The sequence below is a fragment of the Falco punctatus genome, assembly GCF_963210335.1.
Source record: "Falco punctatus genome assembly, chromosome: 10".
Classification (NCBI taxonomy): domain Eukaryota; kingdom Metazoa; phylum Chordata; class Aves; order Falconiformes; family Falconidae; genus Falco; species Falco punctatus.
The window spans coordinates 19,748,727-19,775,098 of NC_137590.1; the positions used below are offsets into that span (position 1 = coordinate 19,748,727).

The following is a 26,372-nucleotide window of genomic DNA, read 5'->3' on the forward strand; positions in this document are numbered from 1 at the left end:
CTGCACTCGCTAAAATGTAGAGCAAATGCCTGTCCACGGCTGCAGAGAACTGTCATAAACCTCAGCGCTTGTGTTTTGGAGGAAGGGAATCAGCTCACGTGAAGTGTGTGATATAAAAAATAAATTTAACCCTAACAAAACAAAACCATACACCAGTTCTTCCTCTGGAATGAGGAGGAAAGGGAAAAAAAGATGTACCCCTGGATTCTGGAAGCTGCCTTGCTTTCTGCTTAGGAAAGTACGTGTGTTTGGTGAGATGAAGAGCTGTAAGGACTTAAATTCAACAGGCAAACAGCTCTCAGATGGAACTTCAGTGGCACTGCCAGAAGTTCTCTCTGACCTTGCAGTGGTCCCGCTGAGCCGCAAAGGCCAGAATCCTTGTTTAGACTAGTCAGGAGAGCTATGGAGCATCTCTGCTCCATAAGGAGCTCCAGTCCCTGGCCTCCAGGCTGGGCAATTCGTATATATGAATCAAGCTGGGCAAGTGGAGAGCTGCTTCAGCTAGGCAAGAGAAAACTGTGACTGAAGACAAGGAAGTCTTCAAAAATTCTCTAGAGACGTCCATCTCCCTAAGTCAGGTTTCACTACCCTCAGTTTTTTCCATTGGGTAAAACTGCACAGACTGTGCTGGTGGCGAGGATGCTTCCAGCTCACGTTCTGGCTATAGCTGTCGGGTTTGAGAGTAAAGGTCACTCCTCCCTTCTTTCCGTGGCTTGGTGAACCTTTAATTCCGACATGCAAGTAGAATGGTTTCAACAGACAAGAAGGGTACTTTGCCTCTTTTGTCAGGGCAGGGTTTTAATCTCTCTGATAAAAGAGGGAACGGCCGAAGCTGCTCTGGTGGCTGGGTACTGGTGCTCTAGTCAGGAAGATGCCATCAAAGTGCAAGTGCCTCACCATGTTTTGAAGGAAGATGGCTGGTCAGCTCGGTTCAGGAAGCTTTGAGAGTACTTACCAGATGGGTTGTGATGAACAAGGTGAGTAGAAGAAACATCACTTGTAGGCCAAGTGGGCCAGAAGTGTTCAGCAGTGTTGAAGTGCTTGGTCTTGCCCAGCAAGTGGCTTTTTTTCTGAACGCCCAGAGTCAGAATGTTCATTATCTGGATGTTTAATTTTGACAGTTCAGATACATTTGAGGTACCCCTGGGCTGGAATGATCTAGCAGTTAACAGTTTTGAAGAGAATAATGTGTCTAAGTTCCACTTTAGTGCCTAAGACTTTGGAGGCCCTTGTGTTTTCTCTGCCATATTGAAGAGGAAACATCTACAACAGGGGTCCTCAAACTGTGCTGGATATGGCCCCCCAGGGTCCTCAATCCGGCCCCTGGTATTTACAGAACCCCCCGCCGGGGGTTGGGGGGGGGAAACCAAGCAGCCGCAGATGACTGCCTGCCACTTCATCCGCGCGCCGGCCCCCTGGTTAAAAAGTTTGAGGACCCCTGATCTGCAACACCATGAATCAAGTGCTTGACTCACCAGGAAAAATAACACCTGTGGACTGATTCCCAGTCCTGAAGGGTAAGGGCGAAGGGGGGCTGACTCAACAGAAGCAGGTGTGGGTGCTCTGAGTTTGCTAGAGGTTCTCCAGGTGTATGACAGCCCGAGAAATAAGCTGCATGACTTCTTCAGCTTCTGTGAGTTTATAGTCCACAGCGGCAGATTACCCTGATTACTTCCAATAATGCAATTTTACAACAAGAGTCAAATGCAAGTCCAAACCCCCTTTCAGGTGCTCTGAACATGCATCGAGATACGCCTTTCTGGAACAACCCCAGAGCCCCAAATTTGCCATGTGGTGGAAGCCCTTTGGCTTCACGGCTCAGCCTTAAATATCACGGAACCTGAAGGTTGTGGAATAGCCACGGGGTGGCACTCGGGCATCAGGAGCGAAGGACATCCCAGCCTCGCTGGGGACCCAAGCGGGAGGGTTCAAGGGCTCTGCCCCTGCGATTATCCAACTATCTGTTTGCTTAAAGGAAGTGAATATGAAATTAATGCACAGCTCAAAGCAACTTTGGGCTGATGTGAGAATGGGACTCCTAAAGGTCACTGACCAAAGCGTTATGTCCCTATGTCACCCTCCGTAACAGGTAAGAACAACGGGCCTGCGAGCAGGAACAGCTTGTTGGGCTTTTTGCTTTGGGGTCTTTGAGTTCAGCCTAAACACTAGGAAATGCAAGGTGTGCTAATTGTCTAGGTCTGGTTTAATAATAATTCATTCTCTCAGAAGATCTCTGTGGTGGGTCAGACAGAATGAGGTAGGGGACACTCATTAATCTGCTGTTGGTAATTGTTCAAAGCCAAGTGACCGCTAACATGGCAGTTCTGGAGTTGTGTGCCTTACATGCTCATTTTCTGCCACAGTTGTAGCAGGTTAGACAATGAAATATTTGAATTACACAGTGTAAGGAGAGATTTAATGAACAGGATAATTGGTAAACAAAACCCAGAACTGTAGCAAAGCTTCTTTAGGGATAAAGAAGAAGCATTTACATCCAAGGTGAAGCCTGTTAATCTTCAGCCCCTCCATGGGACTAGGATGTTTGGAGAGGATATAGTTCCCAAAGATGTTCAAAGGAGGACAAATTCATCAGGTGTTTGCATGGGGTCTTACAAAGTGCAGCCTGAGGTTCGTAAGGCTATGAAGGTTATCCAGTTAAGTGGAGCATCACTGGGCAAAGAAGTGGCTCTGGTACAGAGTAAATTACTATTTTTCAAATCAGGGAGGAACATTTTCAGCAATGGGATAGCTGGAATTATGAAAATGTTAGGGTGATGTCAAAAGAGCTGAGGGTGATGGGGCAGCTGGCAGAGGAAAATGCTGTCGTTTTCCCCTTCCCAACACCCACTTATTTTGACTTGTTAATGATCTGGATTTGCAATCCTTGCCCAACCCATGTGTGTGTTTTCTCCCATTATCCTGAATTCCTGAAGAGGTGAACTGTGGTGTTCAGAGAATTTTGTCCATGTTTGGAAAAGAAGGAGAACTTCTGGTGACTGTAGATCTCTACAGGATAAATGATGGATGCAGCTGAGCTGCTTGAAAACAGGGTGATTTGTTGCTTCCCAAAGTAAGTTCTTTTATAAGGAATATAAAGAGATTTCTTAACAGGTCAGGCATAGAAGACTAATGTATTACTGCAATGCTACTTATGGGTGGGGAAAGAAAGAAGATTACGTTGCACTGGAAGAGAGTTAATTGACCTGAACGTGGTTTCTGGGCGATTTACATCTGCTACAGAGACTAATCTTAAATGTTCAGAAAATGGTGAGGAACCTCTATAAAGAAAGTTTTGAAACAGCAATAAAAAAATAATGCACCGATGACTGCTTATATTAAAGGCTAATTATGATGGTGTCCTTTAGGGAAAATAGTTTGCTTCTGTGAGAAGTGGCAGTTTTGTAGAGCTGGAGGATAAAATGACACAATGCTTTTATTTATTTTTTAGGGAAAATTAGCTATAAATATACCACAATAAGCAAAATATCATCTAACAGTGCAAATTTAATCAATGGATTAAATCAATGGATTTGTGTAAAGAGTCTTTAAAATATCAAATTTATGCCTGACACCTCCCATAGGTGTTCTAGGAATACTGTGGAGACATACTCAGTCGTGGTGATAACTGCCCTTCCATTTTGGTCACTGGAGGCTTTGTTTCACAGGTTCTGTGATGCCACGGGAGCAAATGTGTGATGCTTGCCAGTCAGCGACTGTTCAAGTCTTGTTGAGATGGGAAAACTGGAAAATGTCTCGCATGTTGAATGCAAAACAACATTTGGTGCCCAGAGGCAAAGGAAGGTGAAGTGGGCTCACTAATATAGTGGAAGCTGTTGGCCATTCCTGAAGGGCTGACTAATCCATAGTAGTCTACCTTGTCTTTGGTCGCAAGACTAGCTTGGCTTTTTGATTTTTGCAGCTAATATAGTTTGCACTCTTGCAATTTTGTTGATTTTAGATATATATATATATCTCTTTATATACACGTTTGTTACTTTTTTTTTTTTCCTGAGAGGCCAGTCCTGCATGCTTACAAAGAGTGCATGTTTTCTCTTCAGTTTTCTTGAACAAATTAAATTTCCCTGCTTGTTTGCCAGCAGATTTCTTCACTGAGTCATCCATCCCAAGAAACGACGTCTCTCTGCATCGTCTGAACCAGGGTCCCCATGTCTTTGAACGCTAGCTGAGTCCTGAAAGCCTGCAGGGGCAGGGATCTGTAGGCTTTGTGGGCAACATTTTCCCACACTTCATTATCCTTGTAGGGAAAACTTTTGCCAGGGCATTCCTTGTTTCATTTTATTAACTGCTGCTCTCCTCATGCTGGCTCAAGCTGCAGGAAAGGGAGCAAGGTTTTGTCCCCAGTGACAGACACAGGCTCTGGTAAAAGGCACGTGGAGGTAACTGAAGCCACCCTGCCTACTCGGAGTGTTCCCACCTGGCTTATCACTGAAATACAAAATCCTGTTTTTCCTACAAGGTAGAATAATAAGAACAAACCTGTGCCAGTGAGTATCAAACTCAACGCAAGGAGAACCAGCCACTGTTGAGAAATTTAATCTATCTTGCTTTTCTGGCCCTTCCTAATTGTGGCTGAAATAATTAAGAGAACAGAATGGAAAAAGACATGGAAGTCATCATGTACTGTCTGTTGCACATGAGCTCCCAGCTGAATGATGCTTTCTGAAATGCCTAAAAGAAGACCTGTAGGTACAAAGCCTGAAAAGGGCAGGAATAGAGAAGAGTTCCTACATTCTGTATATATATGTCTGCTATCAGGGAATTTTATTCAGGTGTCATGTCTGCAATACAAAACTACTGTTGAAGAGTAAAAGAGGATACAGGGAAGAGCTGCAGGAAAAACTAAGAGCTGAGGAAAGCTCCTTACTGTAGAAGAATAAAATGGCCAGAGCTCCCTGAGCCCAATGAAAGAAGAGGCAGTAACTTGATCATGAGAAATTTTATAGCAGATAGTACTGCAATCTATCAGTGATAAAGAGATACTCAGCAGCCGAAGTGTGAATCAGTACCAGTTCAAGCTACACAGAAGGTGCAAATTGCTAGTACCGAGGTTAATAAGCCCAGCGTTCAGCATAGCAGGAGCAGTGATAGATCGTCCACTAAGGACAATATCACAATGCAAGAACAACTTACTTTTCTAGGAGACAATTCCTTGTAAACTGTAGCTGTTGTTTGCTTTGACTCAGAAAGAGGTCAGGGCAGTCCTGTGGGCAGTGTTATCATAATTAGGTCACCTCCTGCATAATAGACCTTTTGGGATGAACACGAGTGCTTCTAAAACAATTGTTTAGATGCATAGCCAGATAGAATGATAACTTCTTTTGGCAACAAAAGATGCAGATGTCCTAACAAGTAAGTCTGAATTCCTTTCCAGAATAATCTCAGAATCAGTTATGAAAAAAAAACCAAGATGAAGTAATAAGTGCTGGATGTTGCCCAGGTGAAAGAAAAGGCAAACGAAGATGCTGTCAGTGAGCTCAGGTTATGTCTTGGTCAGATTGAGGTTCTCTTTGTTTTATTCCCTCTTCTCCCCTCATCCAAAGGGAAGACCAGAAATGTGGCTTTGAAACTAGAAAGCTACAAATATTTCTGTCTTGAGCAAATACTCCAGAGTTACCAAAATAGAGGAACAAATAAGGGGAAAAGGCCTGCTGGAGTCCAATTCAGATTCCAGAGCAGACTGGAGTAGCTGGTTCATGTTATGGTCTATGTCTTACAGACAACTTCTAATTCTTGAAGAAAACTTTCCTTCTGAGAGAAGAACAACATCACTTTAACAAAAATAGTCACCACCCATAACTGCTGAGAGGCAGAACATGTCAAGGCAGGGATAGACTAGGAGAGATTCCTAAACTTTGTGTCATTAGATGCAAGACTAGAGGCAGAACATGTGGAAATTTTCTTCTGAAAACAAATAAGAGAATTTGCAAAATTGCCAGAGTTGTATCCGAGCAATAGGACTCATCAGGATTCTTTTCTATCTTAGTCCAAGATTTTTGTATGGGAGGAACTGAAGCCACGGGGTACCCCAGCCTGTTGTATCTATCAGTGAGGACCTTGTTGGAGAGAACCGGGATGACGTCTGGCCCAGAAGCAGGAGTTGGGACTTCCTGGATTATGGAGGGAAAGCAGGATTGCTTGGGCAATGCCCCAGCCCTCAAAGGCTGTCTTAGGAGGAGTAAAGTTCTTACCCATGCTTCTGAAGCAGAAGTAAGGCTCACGCTGGCTCAGAGCATTTGCTGTAGAATCAACCGTACTTGGGAAGTTGACTACCCGACAGGTGGATCTTCTAGTCTAGGGTTAGATGGGATCGGGAATCACGCCTTCTTGACTAAAACAGCCAGCGGCTGAACCTCTTGTCATAAGACAGACCTACACGTCCCACAGACAAACCTAAAAAGCCACACACCTACGCCGTGCTGCCTCAAATTATAGGGCAGTGACGAAGCCTTAGTTTCTCCAGGGATGAGGAGGTCTGCACCGTTTGGTTTACTGCGTGTGGCGTGCTACCCCAGGAGACCACACAAGTTATGGGAAACCTGGATGGAGAAAGTGGAAGTAAATGGACACTGGACAGACCCTGCTCCTGCAAAAGGGAGCACCTGATGGTCTGAAGCATGGTCACTAGGTGCCCAGACAAGGCTTGCCCAATAACACATTTGACTGCCCAGGTACAAAAGCTCCTGATAGTCATTCTAGGAGGAAGTGTCACACAGAGGTAGGATGCCATGTGGTTTTCAAAATGCAAAGAGAATTTAACCGCAGTTGTTGGAGACATGTCCAGAACTATAATCAATTGGATGTTGCCTAAAAACCGTCCCAACAAAGAAAAGCTGTAGTTAACAAGAGCTCAGGGACAAATGCAAAAAACTCCAGAAATAGGACAGGAATGGGGAGTAACTTCTGTCTATTAACTCCAAACCAGAGAGTTACAAAGTTGCTCACAAGGATTATAGGTATTTGCCTGATGCTTGGGCATTTTTCTTCTGCTTGCCCCTTTTCCTTTATCAACCACTCATTCATACGCAGGTCTGGAGTATCCTTTGCCCCCTGGAATGAGCCACTATCAAGACTAGCCTGATTGCTGCAGACCTGCTTCAGTGTATCTTAGGTCTAGATTATTTTTCTGGCCCACTCTGTGCTGTGCCAGTTTATCTCCAGTGGATTAAGTGGTAAGTGCAGACATTTATGTGATACAGGATTGTGCTGGTTTTGGCTGGGGTAGAGTTAATTTTCTGCGTAGTAGTTGGTCTGGGGCTGCGTTTGGGGTTTGTGCTGAGAGCAGTGTTGATGCCACAGGGGTGTTTTGATTATTGCTGAGCGGTGCTTACACAGGGTCAAGGTTCCTTCTGCTCCTCACCCCACCGCACCAGCGAGCGGGCTAGGGGGTGCAAGAAGCTGGGAGGGGGCACAGCTGGGACAGCTGACCCCAGCTGATCCAGGGGATATTCCATAGCATATGACATCATGATCAGCATATAAAGCTGGGGGAGGAAGAAGGAATCTTGTGAGTGATGGCGCTTGTCTTCCCAAGTCACCATCCCACTTGCTGGAGCCCGGCTGCCCTGGGATGGCCGAGCACTGCCTGCCCGTGGGAAGCCGTGGAGGAATTCTTTGCTTTGCCTTACCTGTGTGTGTCTTTTGCTTTACTTATTAGGCTGTCTTTATCTCAATCTGCAAGTTTTCTCACTTTTACTATTCCGATTCTCTCTGCCACCCTGATGCAGGGGGAGGGTGCGAGCGGCTGCCAGGGGCTGAGTTACCAGCTGGGGTTAAACTGTGACAGGGATAAAAATGTTGCTGCAATAAGTGCTAGATCAACAGTCACGTACTGGCTTTCTGGAAATCTGGAAAACTGCGTGAAGTGGCTGTGCAAGGAGACTCTTAGTCACAAAAGCAGCCATGCAGAATAGCTCTGGGCATGTGTACTAGCTCCCAGATGCATACGACACTGGTTTTGGCAGGTGCGTGGGTAGCTGTTGCAGAACACTGAGTATGGTGTAAATTTAACTGATTTCTCAATAGTTTCTCTGACTGTGGCTTTCACTGTCTATCTGGGCTTTTTCCATGCAACTCTGAAATTTGTTTGGTGACCTGGATAATGTAGACAGAGACAGCGTCTGCTTTCAGATTGGGGAAGGACTCATTTGAGGCTTTTCAGTGTAGTGTAACATCGGTGGACATTACAGGACACTCTGGGTGGGATCTGATGCGAAGTAAATTCAGACACGAGATACTGTGCACACTGTTAATATGGAGGGCAATTATCTCAGGGTTCCCAAACTGAATCTGGTGAAGTAACAGCAGCAGTTTGGTGGGTGCTGGCACCCACAGTGTGTGTTTACAGCGAAAGTCACGGTTGCTGCCTCTGTGTGTATAGGCAGAGACATCCCATGTTCGTTCACCCCAATATACTCCTGGCTCTGTATCCTCCAGCAACTTGTAGGCCAGAACCTAAACCCACGATTTTATCTACTCCTTTTCAGGTAGCTGCTATATTTACAAGTCTGAATATAGAGCAATGGGAAGGTTTTTTGTACTTTCAGCCAGCTATGGAGTAACTTGAATTTTTTTGCTTGTCTATAAAAAACTCACATATGCAGAAATTTGCAACAACTATTACATATTTTATTACCGCTGTTCCAAGTACTGAACACAATTTATGTAAGGCTCTACACATATTCCATGCTAGAACATAAGCACATGGTAAGTGTGGACACTTGTGAACTTTTATTTAGAGCAAGATAAAGAGTTACAAAATGCAGCATGACAGCACAGTAGAAATTATTCCTCCCATTCTTTTATCACTGCCTTCTAATGAACACTAACACATTTCTCTTTTACCTAGGGTGGTTCAACTATTGCCACATATCAGGAACTTTTAAAGTGTTGTTTTGGGCTGGACTGATTAATTTGCAAGATGCTACATGATTTAAACGAATTAGAATTGCATAATTTGCTGTTCTGTGTCAGCCAGAAAGACTGCCCACTCCATGCAGGGCAAGGCAGGTGTCGCTGCTATGTGAGATTTCAGCTGTCTCCATCCAACTGGTTTTGGACTACTGTTAATTCATTGGGAAACACGAGGAAGACAAAACCCAAGACTCTGCATTTGCCACTTTGTGGTCTGAGGCTGGCACAGAGCGTGCTAAGAAAAATAATTGTAAGCTGAGAAGCTTCATCATCACTTACAGCATAAATACCCTGTAAACTCCATTCCAGAGTCCCTTAAGGACAAACTCTTCAAAATAAAACTCTTCTATATAAATTAAATGGTACCTTTATCCTGATGCAGAGGCTTCTCAGCTAATCTCTGCTTTGATCAGCTCCTGCAGAGGCTTCCTGCATTGCCATCTGCTTGGGAGGCAGGGAACGCAGTCATAAGTTCACCTCACCCTGCTGAGGTACCTTGGTCAAGAACGTGGTGTGGCTTTCTTATCTTTCTGTCCTTCCTGACTTTGCAGCCTCAGCTGAGTTGTTCAGGCTCTCTCCGAACGGGGAGCTCATCACAGCCACCACTTCTCTTTTAGCCGCAGTATGTGAACTGGTAGCTGAGACCTAGAACTTGTTAGGTTTCAGGCAGGGACCGGGCATCACTGCAGATAATATTTGTGGTTGTAAATACAATAGATTTATAAACATAAAGTTTGGGGTAAGGTATAAAACTCGTGATTTGGTATTTAACCCAGTATTGCATTACAAAGGGATAGGATAGAAACCTAATGAGGACAGCCTATACTACACCTGCCTGCTGCTTGTACCTTCCTCAAAAGCACCCAGGGCTAGTAATTTTGTATTTAAGAAAAAATCAACAAGACTAAGAGAATCCTAAACCTCAAGTCGGGCGATATTTTGTATATGTGGGGTTAGTTTTTTCTGGGTCACCTGCAAAATTGACGTGACTTCATAGGAAACATAGCATTGCCTTCTCTTTGCTATTTATTGCAGCTGAGAACTCTTACCTCTTTACTGCGTAGCAGATCCTCTCTGAACGTCAGAGATATTTAAACTTTGGCTCTGCAAGACCAATATTTAAGCAAGGTTCATTTTGTAAACAGTGCCATGAAACAGAAATTAATTAGAAACTCCTAATCTACAGCTAAACCTGGTGTTAACAGTTGTAGTAGTTGTTGTTGTTATTATTATTCCCAACCCCAAAATATTTTAATGTCTGTTGTTGAGTTATGAGTGAATTACTTGAACAGTAAGATGACGGAATGACTGGAGGACACAGGAAAGTGAAAATAACTGTATGCAAAGTATTGTCGATGTGCAAGCTAAACTAAGTGGAGATAAACAATGTTTTCTTAATGCGATCTTTCTTTACTCTGATCTGGTGGTATTTTGATCAACAATGCTTTTAGTTAAGAAAAACACATGAATTTAGCGTGCCAGGGTCAATGCAGACTATTTCAAAGACCTAGAACAACCTGAAGTTTGAAGAGCTCCCTTTAAGGGCACTAGGAGCTACCTTGTGGAGAGATTGCAGACCCTGGAGCATTCTGCTCCTTCCACTGTGTGAGCCTACGAGGTGGCTCTGTGCCTCAGAGGCAGGAATTACAATTAAGTAAGAGATGGTAGTAAACTACTTTAATAGCAGCTTCTGGCTCTCCGCACAGGCTCCTTTACAGCTTTACATTTAGCTCTGTATGACATTATGAAACTCCACTGTATGGTAAACGCAGGATTTCCTGACACTAATGACTGATTACAGGATTACGGGACGCCGACAGTGCTTCATTTTGCTAAGAAGGGCTCTTCTTGTACATGTAAGAATATTCCCTGCTGAGGCGCTGCCCACAGCCTTCCCCAGATCTCTCCTGGCTAATCCCCACATTGACTCCGCAGCCTGGAAGCAAGTTAACAGCTTACCTCATCCAGTTGCTAATGCTCTGTGAAGGTGCTCACTTAATAGTCCTTTCTGTCATTTTGCCATCTCATTTAACTGAATTACAGATACTCCCCCTATTTTTTTTTCTATTTATGCATATTTGTGTTCAGTGAAGTAGTCTACAGCTCTCCTGAGTAGCCAGACCTTCCAAAGGCAATTGGAAAGGGCAAGAAGGAACAGGGCTTTTATTCAAGGGTGTGTCGAAGTGTCTGGTGTGAACGTGGAAAAGGAGGGAGCTACGGCGGGGTGTGTTTGGGCAGGGGGAGCCGGCCAGCCCCGGCAGCGCAGGGAGTGGCTGCAGCAGGGCTGTATAACGGGCAGGCTGGGAGGGTTCGCTGCCTGCACACGGCGCTGCAAAGCTTAGACTAGCGAACCTCCCTGCCGACTGCACTCCAGCCGGTACAGATGGCTCCACAGACTGGCTCCACTGAAAAGGAGACGCGACCTGTTTCAGCCTTTCCACAGCTCTTCACCTGGGAGGAGATCAGAATCCACAATGGCCGTGGTCAAGGGCAGGAGCAATGGCTGGTGATCGACAGGAAGGTTTATGATGTCAGCAGGTTTTCCAAACAACATCCTGGAGGCAGCCGAGTTATTAGCCACTATGCTGGGCAAGATGCTACGGTAAGATCTAGGAGGACGGTGGAAGAAGGTGGTTCTGTTGTCAGGGCAGGACGGCGTGGTGGGACTCCAGTGGAGTGCTCGTGGTAGAGGCTGGTGCTGTGCTTGGTCAGGGAACGCGGTGGACACATCTGTGCCATCCATAAAAATGCCCTTCTGGTTACCTGTGAGGTCAGAGTTGTCCGCTATGCAGATTGTAAAGCTCTGTGTAGGTTCATTACACCTTGCTGTAAACAAAGCAATACCCATGCAGGTTCTCTTGCTACAAGGCGTGATCGGGCAAGCTGTCCTCCTGCTGCCTGAAAAGCGTCTCTGTTGCAGCAGTGAGAAAGGGAAGAGGGTCAGGAGCATGATGCGCAGTGCGTGTCTTTACTTTAAAGGCTGCTCTTTCAGTGTCAGATGGATGTGAGCAGTGATAAGCAAATGATAACCAAAGATAGAAGCGTTGGTAGATAGACAAGTAGGAGGTAATATCAAACCTAAAGCAATCCTGGGGGCAGTGAGGCAGGAAAGTGGATACTCAAGGAAGAGATGCTATTTTGTGCAGGTAAATGGAGGAGAAGTGAGGCCTGAGCAAAAAGTCTATTTCAGATAAGGGGGAGAAAGAAATAAAATACAGGAAAAATGACTGAGAAAGCAGCAGAATGACATTTGGCTGCAGAAGATGAGAAAAATTTCTACAGATATTCACTATTTGAAAGTAGGTTTACCAGAAATTCCTGCAAAATTCTTTGATTTAGAGGATTTCTCTAAAACACTTTGTTGCTTGTTGGCAGAAATAATAAACCCTAAGCAGATCCCACTGTTTGCTGAACGTAGACACTGAATTGCTGAACAGTCAGAAATGTGCACATTAGAAACATGACCAGGATTAGGGCATAGGCTTGTGATGTGGGTGACCCAGATTTAATTCTTGTCACAACAAGACTTCTTGACTTCAAGAAAGTTGCTTAGCCTGTCTCATTCCTCAGGTTTTGGTTGGTAAAATGGGATAGCACTTCCTAACTCACAAAAGTTATTTTCAGATGAGTTATTTTTCACATTCCTTTCACCCTACTTGAAACTGAGACAGGAAAATACCGAGTGTTCTCAAAAGAAGGAGAAGATGGTTTCCAAGTCTTGTTGGTTTTATTCTTCAGCTCAGTGGTGGATGCAGCTCTGTTTTAAAGAGAGGTGTATAACACGGTGTGAGGCTGCCAGTGCACTGCACAGGGAGCCAGCTGGACAGGGGACACATCCTGCCCACCAGCCGCCACCAGCTCTCCCACCAACCTGTTACTGTCCCAGTAATTCTGTCCCAGGAAACCTTCTGTGTGTGCTAATTCACTAAAGTGATTATAAATCACTATATAATGCACTGATCTAAAATCTAAGGGGGATTTAAGCATGCTGAAAGTCTGCCTGTTTTGTTTGGCTTTTTTAACGAAAACCGTGCTTTTAATTGAAGATGAAGGTGCTGATTTGAACGCAGCACAGCTGTTTCAGAGGCTGCTTTGTGCCGTGCTGCAATGAGCTTACTGCAGTGATAGAGACAAACAGCGAGGCTGCCACTCTTAAGAGCATCAGACCAGCCTTACCGTGCAGCCCAGGGGTCCCCGAGCCTGGTGCCACCTCCTGCTCTTCCTATTAGCGACCTTTTATAAAAGGAGTTGAGGAATACCAAATGCATGGAATGGTTTGTCCCCAAGCTATCTTCTCCCAGCTTCTGCAGCCACCAGCGCAAGGATCTGCATTTAGATTATGGTGCTTTATAGACACCCAGGGGTTTTAACCGCAGTGAATTTGTTGGTATGAATGAGTTTAAAGCACGGCCTTTGATCTTAGTTGTATTTATTATTACCATAATATTACAATCTGCTTTTCCTCATTGTTACTTATGTACATTTTAAAGCTACTTCCTGGTAATTTCATTAATGTGTTATGAAAACAGTGAATACAGTTTCCATCATTTTCTCAATGCTACTTATGGTTTTGAAAGCTTGTTACCTCTTTTCCAAGGCAGCCTTCCAGTATGAAAGCTGCTCCAGAGCTCTCTGCATCTTTTCTTGCTACCTATAGTTCACTACATCCCTCTGAAGGCAGGAGGACTAGGACTATGTGCAGTAGTCAAGGCTGTGGGTACAATGTGCATTTATGTTGCATCATAACAGCATTCTGCTATCTTGCTCTTGATTTTTTTTCTGCCAATCTTTATCATTCTTTTTGCTTTTAAAATGCTGCTGTGTTCATATATTCTGAGAAACACACACTTACAGAAAACCAGGACTGGAAGGTGTCCCAAAAGATCATGTGGTGCATGACTTTGCCTAAAGCCAGGATCCAGGATTTTTTTCCAAGTACTCTTGACTACTCTAGATCCCTTAACTGTATATATATGGTGAGAATTATCTTCCTCTAGAGCTCATAATTATACATACATATATATATTAAAAATTTTCTTCCTCTGCGTGGATTACTTTTAAAATATAGACAATACACATTGCAGAACATTACGCTGATGCCAGACGTTGGAAGTTAGGTGTGTTGCAGATGATAGCCCTTAAAATTAATCTCTTGTAAGATGATAATCAGGTCCTAAGAGTAGGGAGGAGAAAGGAGAGGTTGCAGGGCGGAAAGGCTTGCGTTTCTGTGATAAGAATCTGATACTGATATTGTACATAGGAAATTCTGCTTAAAAGGATTCTGGCTCCTGTTCCTAAGCTGCAGTATAGATACTTACAGCCTGACTCAGCTTTTGAATTCCTGGCAAGAGCAAGCTACGTATAAATGTATAAAAACTGTAGGATGAGGGGTACAGAATCATGAAGGAAATATTTCCCTGGTCCTCTGGGTCTGGACAGAGTCACTCATTTGTCACTGTGACAAAGGGCCACTAGCTATCTCCAGAAAGCTCTGTCCAAAGTCACCTTGTGCCAACTTCTAAAGTACTGACTCTGAACAAGAGGCTCCAGAGGGATGTTGGACCCACAGGCACAAGGGAAGTCCCCTGCCCTCTTCCAGGGGCTGGATCCTGACCAGATGTGCAGAATTTTTTTTGTGTCATGATCACCCACATTTTTTTCAGAGCCAAAATCAGCAAGTACCTGGCTGCTCAGAAACTGAGGGTTCTGTTATATCTGCTCTTTCTGGAAGACAGAGCATGTCAGCTTCTTTACCGTTCTTCTGGAAAACTCACCGAGGACATGAGCTGAAGAAGAGTTTTGGTTGATGTAGAATTTCATCCTTTATTCCATAGTTTCTATTTGATTTTGAAACTGGTATTTCAAATGGTCCTTGGACAGACTCGTTTGGGTCACTAGAATTACCCTGTTCCCCAAAACATCAATCAGCCTGAAAAGCTACAGGGATCTCTAAGAGATACCCCGTGAGTCCTGCTGCGTATGGAGCTCTGGCGTGTATTTCCTATGGCCCTAGCGTAATAAAGCAAGGCTTTAAAAACATCATCCTAAGCATGGCAAAGACACACCTCATTCATTGATGTATTTTCCTGCTCCTGAGTCCCATCCATAGGGCAGGGCTGCTGGCTGGAGCCTTCTAGGGAAGGACTGTGCTGAAACAAGCAGATGAAAGAGCATGTTTCCCTCTGCAAAGGGTTTTTCATCAAACACTTTCATGTTTATTACCAGCCTCACCCAATTACTTTTGTGAAATTTAGTTTCTTGAAACTTCTCCAGCTTCCTTGGGCCAAGCTCCAGCTGATGGCAAAGAACTACAGGAGCAACCAAAGGGACAACACTGGACAAAGGAAACTGGATTCTGTATTCTGTCAAAGACCTGGGAAAAGGAGAGGCTCAGCATCTGGTGTTTAGTCACGTACCCTTTCTTACCCCCTTCCTCTGTGTGTTTCTCAGGATGCCTTTGTCGCATTTCACAATGATAAGTCTCTGGTGAAAAAATACTTGAAATCTCTGCTGATCGGGGAGCTGGCACCAGACCAACCCAGCTTTGAGTCCAATAAAAAAGTAAGTGTCCTAGAATCTAGCTGTGGGAATGGATTTGGAGGACTATGGGAGGAGGAGGAAACAAGAAAGCCAGCAGAAATCCTTTCTGGGGCAGCATGCGCAACACCGTGCCACAGTCTGGGTGGCGGGGAGGCAGCTGGCAGCAGTCATGCATGGAAACATGCGCTGTCCCAGAATCACTGAATCCACACCTGGGTGTGAGGAACGAGCCCCAGACCCCCACACTCTGTTCAGTTCTTCCCACTGCCATGCCTCAGCAGCAGAGCCTGCCGGCAGCTGGTTTCCCAGTGTCGAAAACCAAGATCTGTTGATCTCATGCCGGTTTTTGCACACAGACCCCTCCGACAGGACATCTCCTCCAGCTTCCATGGATACCTTGGGGTGCCTGGGTCTGCTCTGTTACCTTTTCAAAGTAAACACTGTGCTAATATTCACTTAATACCCACAGAAATCACTTTTAGAAGATTTTCGTGAGCTCCGCTGCGCTATTGAGAAGATGGGACTCCTGAAGCCAAATTACACCTTCTTCTTCCTGGTTTTCCTTCACCTCCTGGTACTGGATGCTGCATCCTGGCTCGTGGTATGGTACTTTGGGATATCCTTAGCACCTTTCCTGGTCGGCATTGCATTCTTCACCGTGGCTCAGGTAAGCTGCTGACAGCCATTCAGCACTGCAGGGATGTTTGGTTCCTTTAATGAAATGCTCGTATCGCAGTCACGGCTTTGCTGCCCCTTCTTAGATACTGTTATGGGACCGAAGACAACAAGCACATTCTCCATCACAATTTTTGTTGCCTCCAGCAAATCTCGTTTTTCTGACAAGCTGCTCACCAGGGCTGGTGGTATGTTGTGGGGCTGGCAGTTTCCCAGGAGGGGATGAGCTGACCTAATCACCCCAGCAAAAGAGGGAATATTTTGTTCTTAGCTCCACTTTCAGCTCTATGTTCCTTCTGTTTACTGTCTGAGGGCTCTGGTATTTGTTGAGTCCTTTATGAGCCAATTTCACCCACTAACCCTGAAAAATTTTCTGCTGGATTACTAAATGGAACCATAGAAGGGCATGAGACATGTCAGGGCCAGGGCAGGGAAGGAGGGAATAGGACGTTGTAGCTCTTATATAGGAGAAATTGGAGGGCGAGGGGAGGGAAGCAAGATTTTCTAAGTAGCGCTGAAACCTTAGGTTTGCTCAGATATCCATGGAACCAGCGCAAACTCACTCTTTTTTTTTTTTTTTTTTTTTTAATAATCTAATTTATTTGCCAGTACCTGCTATGGCAGATACTCCTCAAAGAACATTCTTGTATTTCCATGGGAGTAGAAATGCAACAAAGCTATGGATTTGGAAATTATTACACTTTCTAACTGGTTACTTGAAAATTATCTATTTGCAATGAGAACAAAAGACTTCCATAGTGTAACATTCAAGTTAATTGCAATGATGCTTTGCTATGTTCCCTTAAGCTGTTACAATAAAATCAATATCTGGTATTGAGCAGCGCTGATGGGCAGTAGCCTGCAAGTTCTCAGTGCTGAGCACATAAGACAGCTGGTAGTGTTTCTTGCCCAAAGCAGAAGGAAGATGCACTCATGCTAGGAAGTTACAGTGATTCCCGAGGCAAATTAATGCAATGCCACCGTGATTCTGTTTGCTCAGTGATCCTTTTGTCTTCCAGATCCAGATGGGCTGGTTCCAACACGATCTGGGGCACTGCTCTGTCTTCAGGAAGCCTAAATGGAATCGACTGCTGCAGATTGTTGTGATAAATGTTCTGAAGGTAATTGCTTCATGGTGGGAATATTCTCTGGGACTAATCAGGACTAAGCAATGAATGGGAGTGTCTGTACGTTCAGGGAGTATCGCCTGTGAGGGGAGTGTAGCGCAGCCATCAGTGAGAGGTGGATAAATAGGGATGGAGTTGTTGATACTGTTCAAGTCTGAATCCCAGATCTTCAACTTTTCCTGCAGGGGTTGCCAGCCAGCTGGTGGAATCACCTGCACAACCAGCACCATGCCAAACCCAACTGCTTCCGCAAAGACCCGGACCTCAACATGCATCCTCTCCTGTTCAGCCTGGGGAAAACGCTCTCCATGGAGGTGAGCATGGAGAGGGCTGGAGAAGCAAACATTTTAAGGACAGAAAGCTACAGCATGAGGTATAATAATAACAACTCTGTCTGTGCCTTTCTGCATAAACTCATGATAATTCCCAAAGTGTTCCAAGATCTGAGAGCCTCCCGTACCGAACGGCTGTTATGAGGCTCAGGCACCAGCTCCCTGAGAAGCAAAGTCTTAAAATCAGGGCTTAAGTTCTCTGTGTTGGTAGAAAAGCAGGACAAGCACCTTGAAGGCAGTCCAAGAATGAGTCAGTCCGCTTGGCATCAGCGCTAGATGTTGTTAGTGATGCTGTAGATAGTGAGTCAGATGTTCCCTCTGGCTCCTTTTGGCTGTGGGAGCTGTTTGGCACCTAAATCCTTCGGGACCAGTATAGCTGCTATGCACAAAACACAAGCGTAGCAAAATATTTCTTAATCACCAGTTTTATGGCTTTTGTAAAAATAAAACCCATGAACAGACCCTCCCTCCACCCCTACGATTTCGGACATCATCAGGGTCGGCAAGGTCTCCTTTGCCTTTTTGTTCCTGGCACTGCTGTTTGCTCGTGGGGTGATGAAATGGCCTCTTTGCTAGATAAACAGCCTCTTAAAACAAAACTCTCTCCTTTAGCTGGTAATAAGCAATGAAGTTATGGCTCTCCAAGGCATGTGGAGCTGTAATATTCATACTCCCATAGAAACACAAAAATGCTCTTTGAAGAGTATCTGCCATAGCAGATATTAGGCAAATAAAACAGATTATTTTTTAAAAAAATGAGTGTGTTTGCACTGGTTCCATGGATGTCTGAGCAAACCTATGGTTTCAGCGCTACTAAGAAAATCTTGCTTTCTTCCTCCTGTCGCCCTCCAGTTTCTCCCGTCTAAGGGACACAAATCCCAGCTCTGCTGCCTCAGAAAGGCTCCTGTAAAGGGAGTTCGTACAAAATACTTACTCATAAAAACCTGTCAGCTGCAACTGGGAAGGATTTTGTCAGGGATCTTCTAAAAGATCTCTCATGGCTATATATTAGCATGAGCATCCAGAGTGGGCTGGCTGTGCTGTGCTGGGTGGGCTGGAAGTGAAAATGTAGGGAATTAGCTCTCATGTCTTCCTGCTTTTTGATAGAAAAGGGTCAGGCACACTGTGGGTGGGCAAAATGGGTTTCACTGGTTTCCTTTAGTCTAGTTCATTTGTTTTGTTTAGTCCATTTCATTTGTTTTCTTTAGTCCAGTTAATTTGTTTTGGTTTGGTTTTGATCTAGTGAAGACATCTTTGAGGTGTTCAAGTTTTTTTCTCAGTGGTGGAGGAGCTGTGGAAATAGTTTGCTTTACCTCCTTATTATTTTGTCCTTCGAAGAATCATAAGCACAAAATTTGCAGATGATGTTAAGAATCCTTTTATGTAAATACTGAAAAAATACACTGTGAAGAAATGAACTTATTTGTGCTTTTTGGTAAAAAGTTCATCTCTTTTCTGTTTCATGTACTTGAAGGCAAAGTATATGACAAAACAGCAAGGCAGATGTCTGTATAGAGCTTTTACTACCTTGATGTTGCAGAAATGATGTTACGGTCATTATAGGACAGCATCCAAATGCTTATGTCATTTCTGACCACCATCTCCTCTGTTACTCAGAATTTTGGAATATCTGCATCCTACCTTACCTGATACGGAAATTCAGCTGTAGCTTTCACAGCAAGTGCATCCGGCATCCATCCCCACTGAGCTTCCCATATCAGTTTTGATGTTAACCCGTTCCTCCCTGGGCACCACTAGCCTCAGCACCCTACAGTGAATACATGGAATTGGTTCCATCAGACTTTCATTACCATCACTAGAAACTTCTACAAAACTCAAATGACTTGTGAGCATTTGTGTATCCTGCCATGAGGTTTGGAACTCTCCTAAAAATGGCCCTGCTCTGACATTGGCATAACGCCGACATCTGGATAGACAGGCTCAAACAAAATCTGATTTTCAAGAAAAGGGGTTGAATTAGAGAGATTAAGAGGTAGCTCTCGATGTGTTCATTAGTCAGGAATAAGAAATACCTGATGAAGGGTCTCAGGTCTCCAACCAGCCCATTACAATGTCTTTTCATTTTTCAGCTTGGAAAAAAGAAGAAGAAGTTCATGCCTTACAATTACCAGCATAAGTATTTCATCTGTGAGTATCCCTGCTTCCTTGCAGTGCCATAGGAACTTCACCCAAAAATCATGGCTGCATCTCCTCCCCAAATTAAAGGGTTTAAAGGTACTCCCATTGAAGTGACAGCTTCAGGAAACTTCCTTCACATTGAAGAAAGTTCACTTGAGGAGGAATTGCCCCTCATGTCTCTGTTAGGATGATGTGATGGTAGGTACTAGAGAGTGCATCAAGTGTGAGGAAGAAAGGAAAGTGGAAGAGACAAGGAATTGGTGAGATGAAAAGAGGAAGAGATCATGTGTACACATGGAAGTTAGTGTAAACAGGAGACAGCAGTTTGTCTTCTGCTGAAAAGAAGAATCTTCTTACAGAAGAATATTCTGGAAGATTTCTGATGCAGTGAAATTATAAATGTGTCTGTTTTCCTTCTTTCCTTCAGTCCTGGCCCCACTTGCACTTGTTCCCTTCTTCCAGCTGTCCATATTCTACTTCACCATCAAGAGGAAGAAGTGGCTGGTAAGCACTGCTTGCATGGCCTAGAAAACTTCCAAAAAACATTGCCACTCTGCAGCATATTAACCTCTTGAGGGGTTTAAGGTAAAAAAAGCTGATTCCAGGCTTGCTGCGGCAGGAATGAAGTCAGTGGGGACAGGGAGAATTTTTTAGAAGAGGCTTTTTAGCCTTTTAGCAGAGGAAGAAAATTTAACAGAAAATTATCAGACCTAGGAAGAGTGTTATTGCAGGGCTGTTTGCTGGTCTTTAGTTACTGATGGTAACGTGAGCGCTGTGAAGTGAGGGAATATTTCAGCGATACACTCAACTGGGGGCAGAATGGTGGTGTGGATCTTACTCTTGATAAATAAGAGATCAGTAAATAACAGATCAATAAATAAGATGATTTTTTATTGCTGTGGTTCAAGTAAAGGGGAGGGAGTGGAGGGAGTTAAACAACAAAGGTTTACTTTCATCTTTCTTTTTGTTTTGTTTTGGTTTTTTTACAGGACCTGTTATTGGTTGTGTCTTTCAACATCCGAGTCTGTCTCATGTATATTCCTTTAATGGGATTTAACAACTTCATGGTGTACTACTGGCTGTCCAGGTAACACACAGCATACCCACAGCCCCTGTCACTAATATTTGTAAACGATATTGAGCTTCAATGGAAATAAATGAAAAATAATCATACTCACTATGATTTTCTCAGAAAGAAATAGTCAGCCAAGAAGTAACAGTATAACTGTGTGTGTGTGTCTGTGTGTGTGTGGCTGCTCAGGGGCATCAGTAACTCCAGATATAGTGGTTCTCAAAAGGATCTCCAAAAGTGAGGAGGCAAAGGGATGGAACAGAAAATTCTGAATTATGTAAAAGCGCTCTTTTACTAAAGATGTGACTCAGGAAAGTATTTTGCTGGTACATTTGGGTGGGATTAGAGATACGATTAAGTGTTTCTGTGTTTATCTGCCCAGGTACCTGGAGAGCACCTGGTTTATTTGGGTGTCGCAGATGAATCACATTCCAATGGACATTGATTATGATAAGAACAAAGACTGGGTATCTACTCAGGTGAGAATCTCCTTTCTTCTGCTCTGCTGTTCTGAATTACAGGGCAAAGACGACATTGTTATTCTCTTAGCTTTAATGCTGTGCTAATGAGATTTGTCCTTGCCGATCGTTAAAAGGCATGCATATCTGTAGTAGTCAAACCATTTAAAACTAGCTGGAAAATGGGACATCTAGCTTTAAAAAAAACAACCCTATTTTTTCACTAAAAGGTTTTGACATATTTTCCACAACACTTTTCCCTTCCTATTATGAAACAGTACTGATGGTGTGATAGTCCATCTCCTTTTCAGGCCAATTAAAAAGAAGCAAAGTGGGACTAGATACTGTTAATTTTTTACCCTATAGGTTACAGGTTTTCTGCAGAGAAGATAAATCTGACAAAATTTAGGTCTGATAAAAATGAATATGTAAATACATCTTTACTCACACCTATACTGCCTCCAGCAGTATAATCCCACAAAGTGGGTTCTAAGGATTTGTCCTTATATTAAGGGGAAAAGAACCCAGCATGGTATTCATCTGACCAGATCTGGATGTCTACATGTGAACACCTGTTACATTCACTGGAGAGGCAGAGCCATTGCTAGAGCACGATTCATCTTACTCTAAAATAGACATCTAAATCAGGTCAGATGAATGTGGGACCATAAAAATTTATGTTTTTCTCCATTGACTCTAAAGTGATGAGATCAGATTCAGATTTCAAATTAAAGGTGTCTGAATTAGGTGAGATGAAGCCTATGTACACAAATCTTTGTTCTCATACTTTTGCATTTGACTTTACTTGCACTAGTTGGAGGAGACCAGAAGAATTTTTTTGCTTCTTTATTGGGCATCTTTTCTTTCCATCCAAGTGAAAGAACCCTTTAAAAAATCACAGCTAGAGTTGTGTGCATGCCAGTGAAGAAGTTATTCCTGAATGAAGAGCCAGCCGAATTAACCTGTATCCCAACAACCCATTTCAATCCAGGCTTCATGTAATTCTTCAGGGCGGTGATGGCTATAATCCCTGACTCTAACTTGCCTTTTATGCTAGACAAGGGTAGGTAATGATTGCTGGGGTTCAGTTCTCAGACTTGCATAAAAATGAAATCTAAATCATGTGTTTATTTGGTCTTTTTTTCCTCCTAGCTCCATGCAACCTGCAATGTGAACCAATCTTTGTTCAATGACTGGTTCACTGGGCACTTGAACTTCCAGATTGAGCACCAGTGAGTATGATTATGGGGAGAAGGGTGGGAATAATATGGGGCACTTAAAACTGAGAAAGGCCATGTAGTCTCACATTAAACCATTCCAGGAGACCCTTTGTCCTCCTTCTGGGGGACGGCAGGGAAATATTTTGGACAGAGGGAACAGGGAGCGGTGCAAAGTCTGACAATAACTCTCTCCCATTCAATCCCACAGCCTTTTCCCCACGATGCCTCGACACAACTACTGGAAAGTAGCTCCACTGGTGAAAGGCCTTTGTGATAAGCATGGCATTGAGTATAAAAGCAAGACTTTACTGACAGCCTTTGTAGATATTTTGCAGTAAGTATCAATTAACAAGAGTTTTGCACTGGAATAGCATGTAAGAGAGGGACACAGTTTCAAATCAATATCCTTGAAGAGATATTGATTTGTCTTGTGAGGCCAGCACCTCACCACCCTCACAGGGAAGAATTTCTTCCTAATATCTAAACCTAGAGTTTATTTAGGTCTTTCTGAAAGCACTTTGATTTTAAAAAATTTTCCACATTTCAAGGATTTTTTGTCTTCCTGAAATCCTCTGAACTCATTCCCTGTAGTCAGACTTTTCCGTGTGGTGTCCATGCAGTTTTTAACCCTTTTTCCCCCCATTTACTTCTCTGCACACCTAAACTACAGTTTGCTTCCCATGAAGTTGAATATTGTCTCCCCTAAGTGATTTTTCACTTTCTGTTCCTGCAGTTCGCTGAAGGATTCTGGGGAGCACTGGCTTGAAGCGTATCTGCATGGATAGAAAGCAGCAGCTCTCAAAGGGAAGCTCTTCACCAGACAACTGCTGCAAAGAGTCAGCATAGACCATCAGTGTCTGTGCATCTTCTGGCATAGAAACCTGGGAGCTGGGCAAAGCTAATTTCAGTAAGAGTGGGTGGGAAAGTGGTTTAAGGATACATTTTTTCTTGTTCCCAACCATGAACCTCTATTTTTCCTGCTCTCAGTCTCAGAATTTAGAGCCATGATGAACTGAGCCATTAAATCGGGAAGAAGTAGCTCTTGAATCAACTTGATCAGTCCACTGGACACGCCAGCTTCTTGCTTATGGAAAAAGTTTGAAAAGAAATTCCTCATAAAGTCACGGAATCACAGAATGGTTTGGGTTGGAAGGGACCTTAAGGATCATCTAGTTCCAATCACCTTCCGCCAGCCCAGGCTGCTCCCAGCCCCGTCCAGCCTGGCCCTGAGCACTGCCAGGGATGGGGCACCCACAGCTGCTCTGGGCAGCCTGGGCCAGCGCCTTGCCACCCTCACAGGAAAGAATTTCTTCCTAACATCTAATCCAAATCCACCCTCCTTCAGCTTAAAACCATTCCCCTTTGCCTCATCGCTACAAGACCTGGTAAAAAGTCTCTCTCCATCTTTCTTCTAAGCCCGCTTCCAGTACTGAGAGGCAGCAATAAGGTTTCCTGCTTGGTGTTTCTGGCTCAGTGGATCAGTGGTGATGGGACAGGACAAAGCAAACTGCAGTAAGTCAGGACACATTAGGATATGGGGGAGTCTTTAAGGGATATTCTAGAATTGATAGTATAAGTATGCAAAGGACAAGACAGCATGGGTTATGTCCCCATTGCTGCTGATCACTGTGCACTACTTGCTCTAACTGCTTCGGTGTTGTAACTCGTACTGTTTGTGGGTTGCATAGGGAAGCAGGTAACTAGATGCTAAGTTGTACAGCTGTAATAGCTGGTTTGAATGCAGTCCAAAGAGGTTGTACAGCATGTGTTATTTATGTGCATAAATATATGCGGTGCTTAGGGACTTGGTTTAATGGTGGGCTTGGCAGTCCTGGGTTAATGGTTGGACTTAATGATCTTAAAGGTATTTTCCAACCTAAAAGATTCTTTGAGTCTATGATTCAATGTATATATTTCAATTGAGTGGTGACTGTGCTGTCTGATTAGCTTTCTGATGTAGACAAGCTCTGAATAAGACTAAGAGGCCCAGGCACTGAGGAGTATGTCTGGATTGCAAGGGTATTTAGGGTACTCTTGATTTTATTGAGTTTTATACATATTAATTTTTCTCTAAATGCTGATTGTCTGGTGATTTCAAGGACCTGTGGGCACCTACATTGGTTATTAGGCAACTAAGTATATTTGTGGCTCTGTTCCTATAGCCAGAAAAGGAATTAAATCCTATCTAATTATGTCATCCCATTGGGCCTTGCAAACTTTTTTTCTCTTCCAACATCCCCAAGAACCAGCTCCTTTTTTGGAACTCTTTCTTACCAGCTTTGTGCCTGATACTTAGCTCTTTGGCCTCAAGAAGGACCTAGCCCCTCTGTGCTTGTGGTCAAGGACAGCTTCTGCTAGTGGAAAGTGTACTGGCCACCTGTATAGATGCCCTGTACCTCTCCAAGAACACTATGGGGTTTTGGGAGAGCCAACAAAATGAAAAAGCTAGGAGCGCGCCTATAGCAGAGTATTTTTCACTGGAAGTGCTTTAAACCTTATGGGAAAGGTAAACTGTAAATGAGGAGAGATGAGCACTGAATAACACAAAAGAAATGGAGGATGCATGAAAGAACAAGGAGATGTGTGAGTATCAATTAACAGCAGGACAAAAAGGAGAGGGGAAAAAGGCTGAGTGGTGATAACATGGTTATTTGGAAAAGCTAGAATATAGGAAAAAAGAGAAATTATAAAAATATCAGTAAAGCTCCTCTTCATGTTTTTTAGATCAAAAGTCAATACCTGTTTTAGAGAGAGAGTGTGACCTCTAATTAATCTTGCTGATTTTGCAAAGGAATGATGATTCAATGATGACATTTTCCGATCTCATTTATAACTAATACAGGCCATTTAGGGGCCAGTTGAGCCATACTGGCAAAACCTGTATTGTGCTGTACTCACCTAACCAACCTAAAACCACAAAGGCAGCTTGTAATGGCAAATAATTAGGCAATTTGCTCCTAAAAGCAAAGACCACGTAGAAGAAAAGTGGTTCTTCTCCTCTGCCATTCACACCCAGAACTCTGTGCCCCAGCTTTCAGCGGAAAAACCACCCAAAGGAGGAAAATGTGGAAGATCGTACAAGGAGAGACCACCGTGAACAATGTGACCCATCTGCAGCACGTTGATGACCAACTTACCTGTGTTACAAGCTACAGCCACCAACAGCCGCCTTCGAGGTAACAAACCATATCAAGCCCAACACACAAAGCAGAAGGAGTTTGGACTTCTATTTTTGCCTTTGTTTTTAAAGAACATCTCCATTTAGTCTTTTTTTTATTATTATTATTATTATTTTGCATGTAGGTGCAGACATTAATAACACTGTTCTGGTTATTTCCTAATAATAGCTGACAGATGTCATTGAAAAGGATCCTGATTAAAAAAGTAGTTTTAAAAAAGTGCTTTGAATGTAATTTGAAAATCCCTTCCAACTAGGGCCTAGAGAAATTCTGTGTTCCCAAATCCAGGGTTGGTTAGAAAGGTGATATCCACAATTATGTGCAACAGTAGTAATGTTTTGTAAGTATTTAAGTGATAGTGCTGTCTTAAGATGAATGCAGAGATTTCACTGCATGCTCTACTTTGTAATACATGAAGACATTTTAAGTAGATATCTTGGTGAAGGTAATATAAATATTAAGGATTCCTACTTTTTTTTTTACCAGTGAGACTTGAAAGCTGTGCTGATTAGATCCCGAGTCACAGTGAGATCCTATAAATACAAGACTGACACAAACTGGTTCTTTCTGGTGTCAGTCTCATAAATCAAACTGATTATTCGTTGCATTTAGTTAGCATTTTACTCATTGGAACACAGTAATTTATTGAGTCTGTCTTTTTGCAACCTCATTTTAATTAAAATGTTTCTGTCTCTTTAA

General features: G+C 43.4%; 1 protein-coding gene across 1 annotated transcript; it reads left to right on the forward strand.

Annotated features, from left to right (window-relative positions):
• The first annotated feature begins 82 nt into the window (after positions 1-82).
• On the forward strand, positions 83-26,372 carry LOC308070618 (acyl-CoA (8-3)-desaturase-like). Its single transcript, XM_080404878.1, has 12 exons — positions 83-11,533; positions 15,382-15,492; positions 15,941-16,138; positions 17,166-17,267; positions 17,459-17,587; positions 19,696-19,753; positions 20,172-20,248; positions 20,734-20,831; positions 21,199-21,295; positions 22,427-22,506; positions 22,703-22,828; positions 23,228-26,372. Exons 1-12 carry the CDS (start codon positions 11,315-11,317, stop codon positions 23,277-23,279), a joined length of 1,347 nt encoding a protein of 448 aa, XP_080261004.1. The 5' UTR covers positions 83-11,314; the 3' UTR covers positions 23,280-26,372.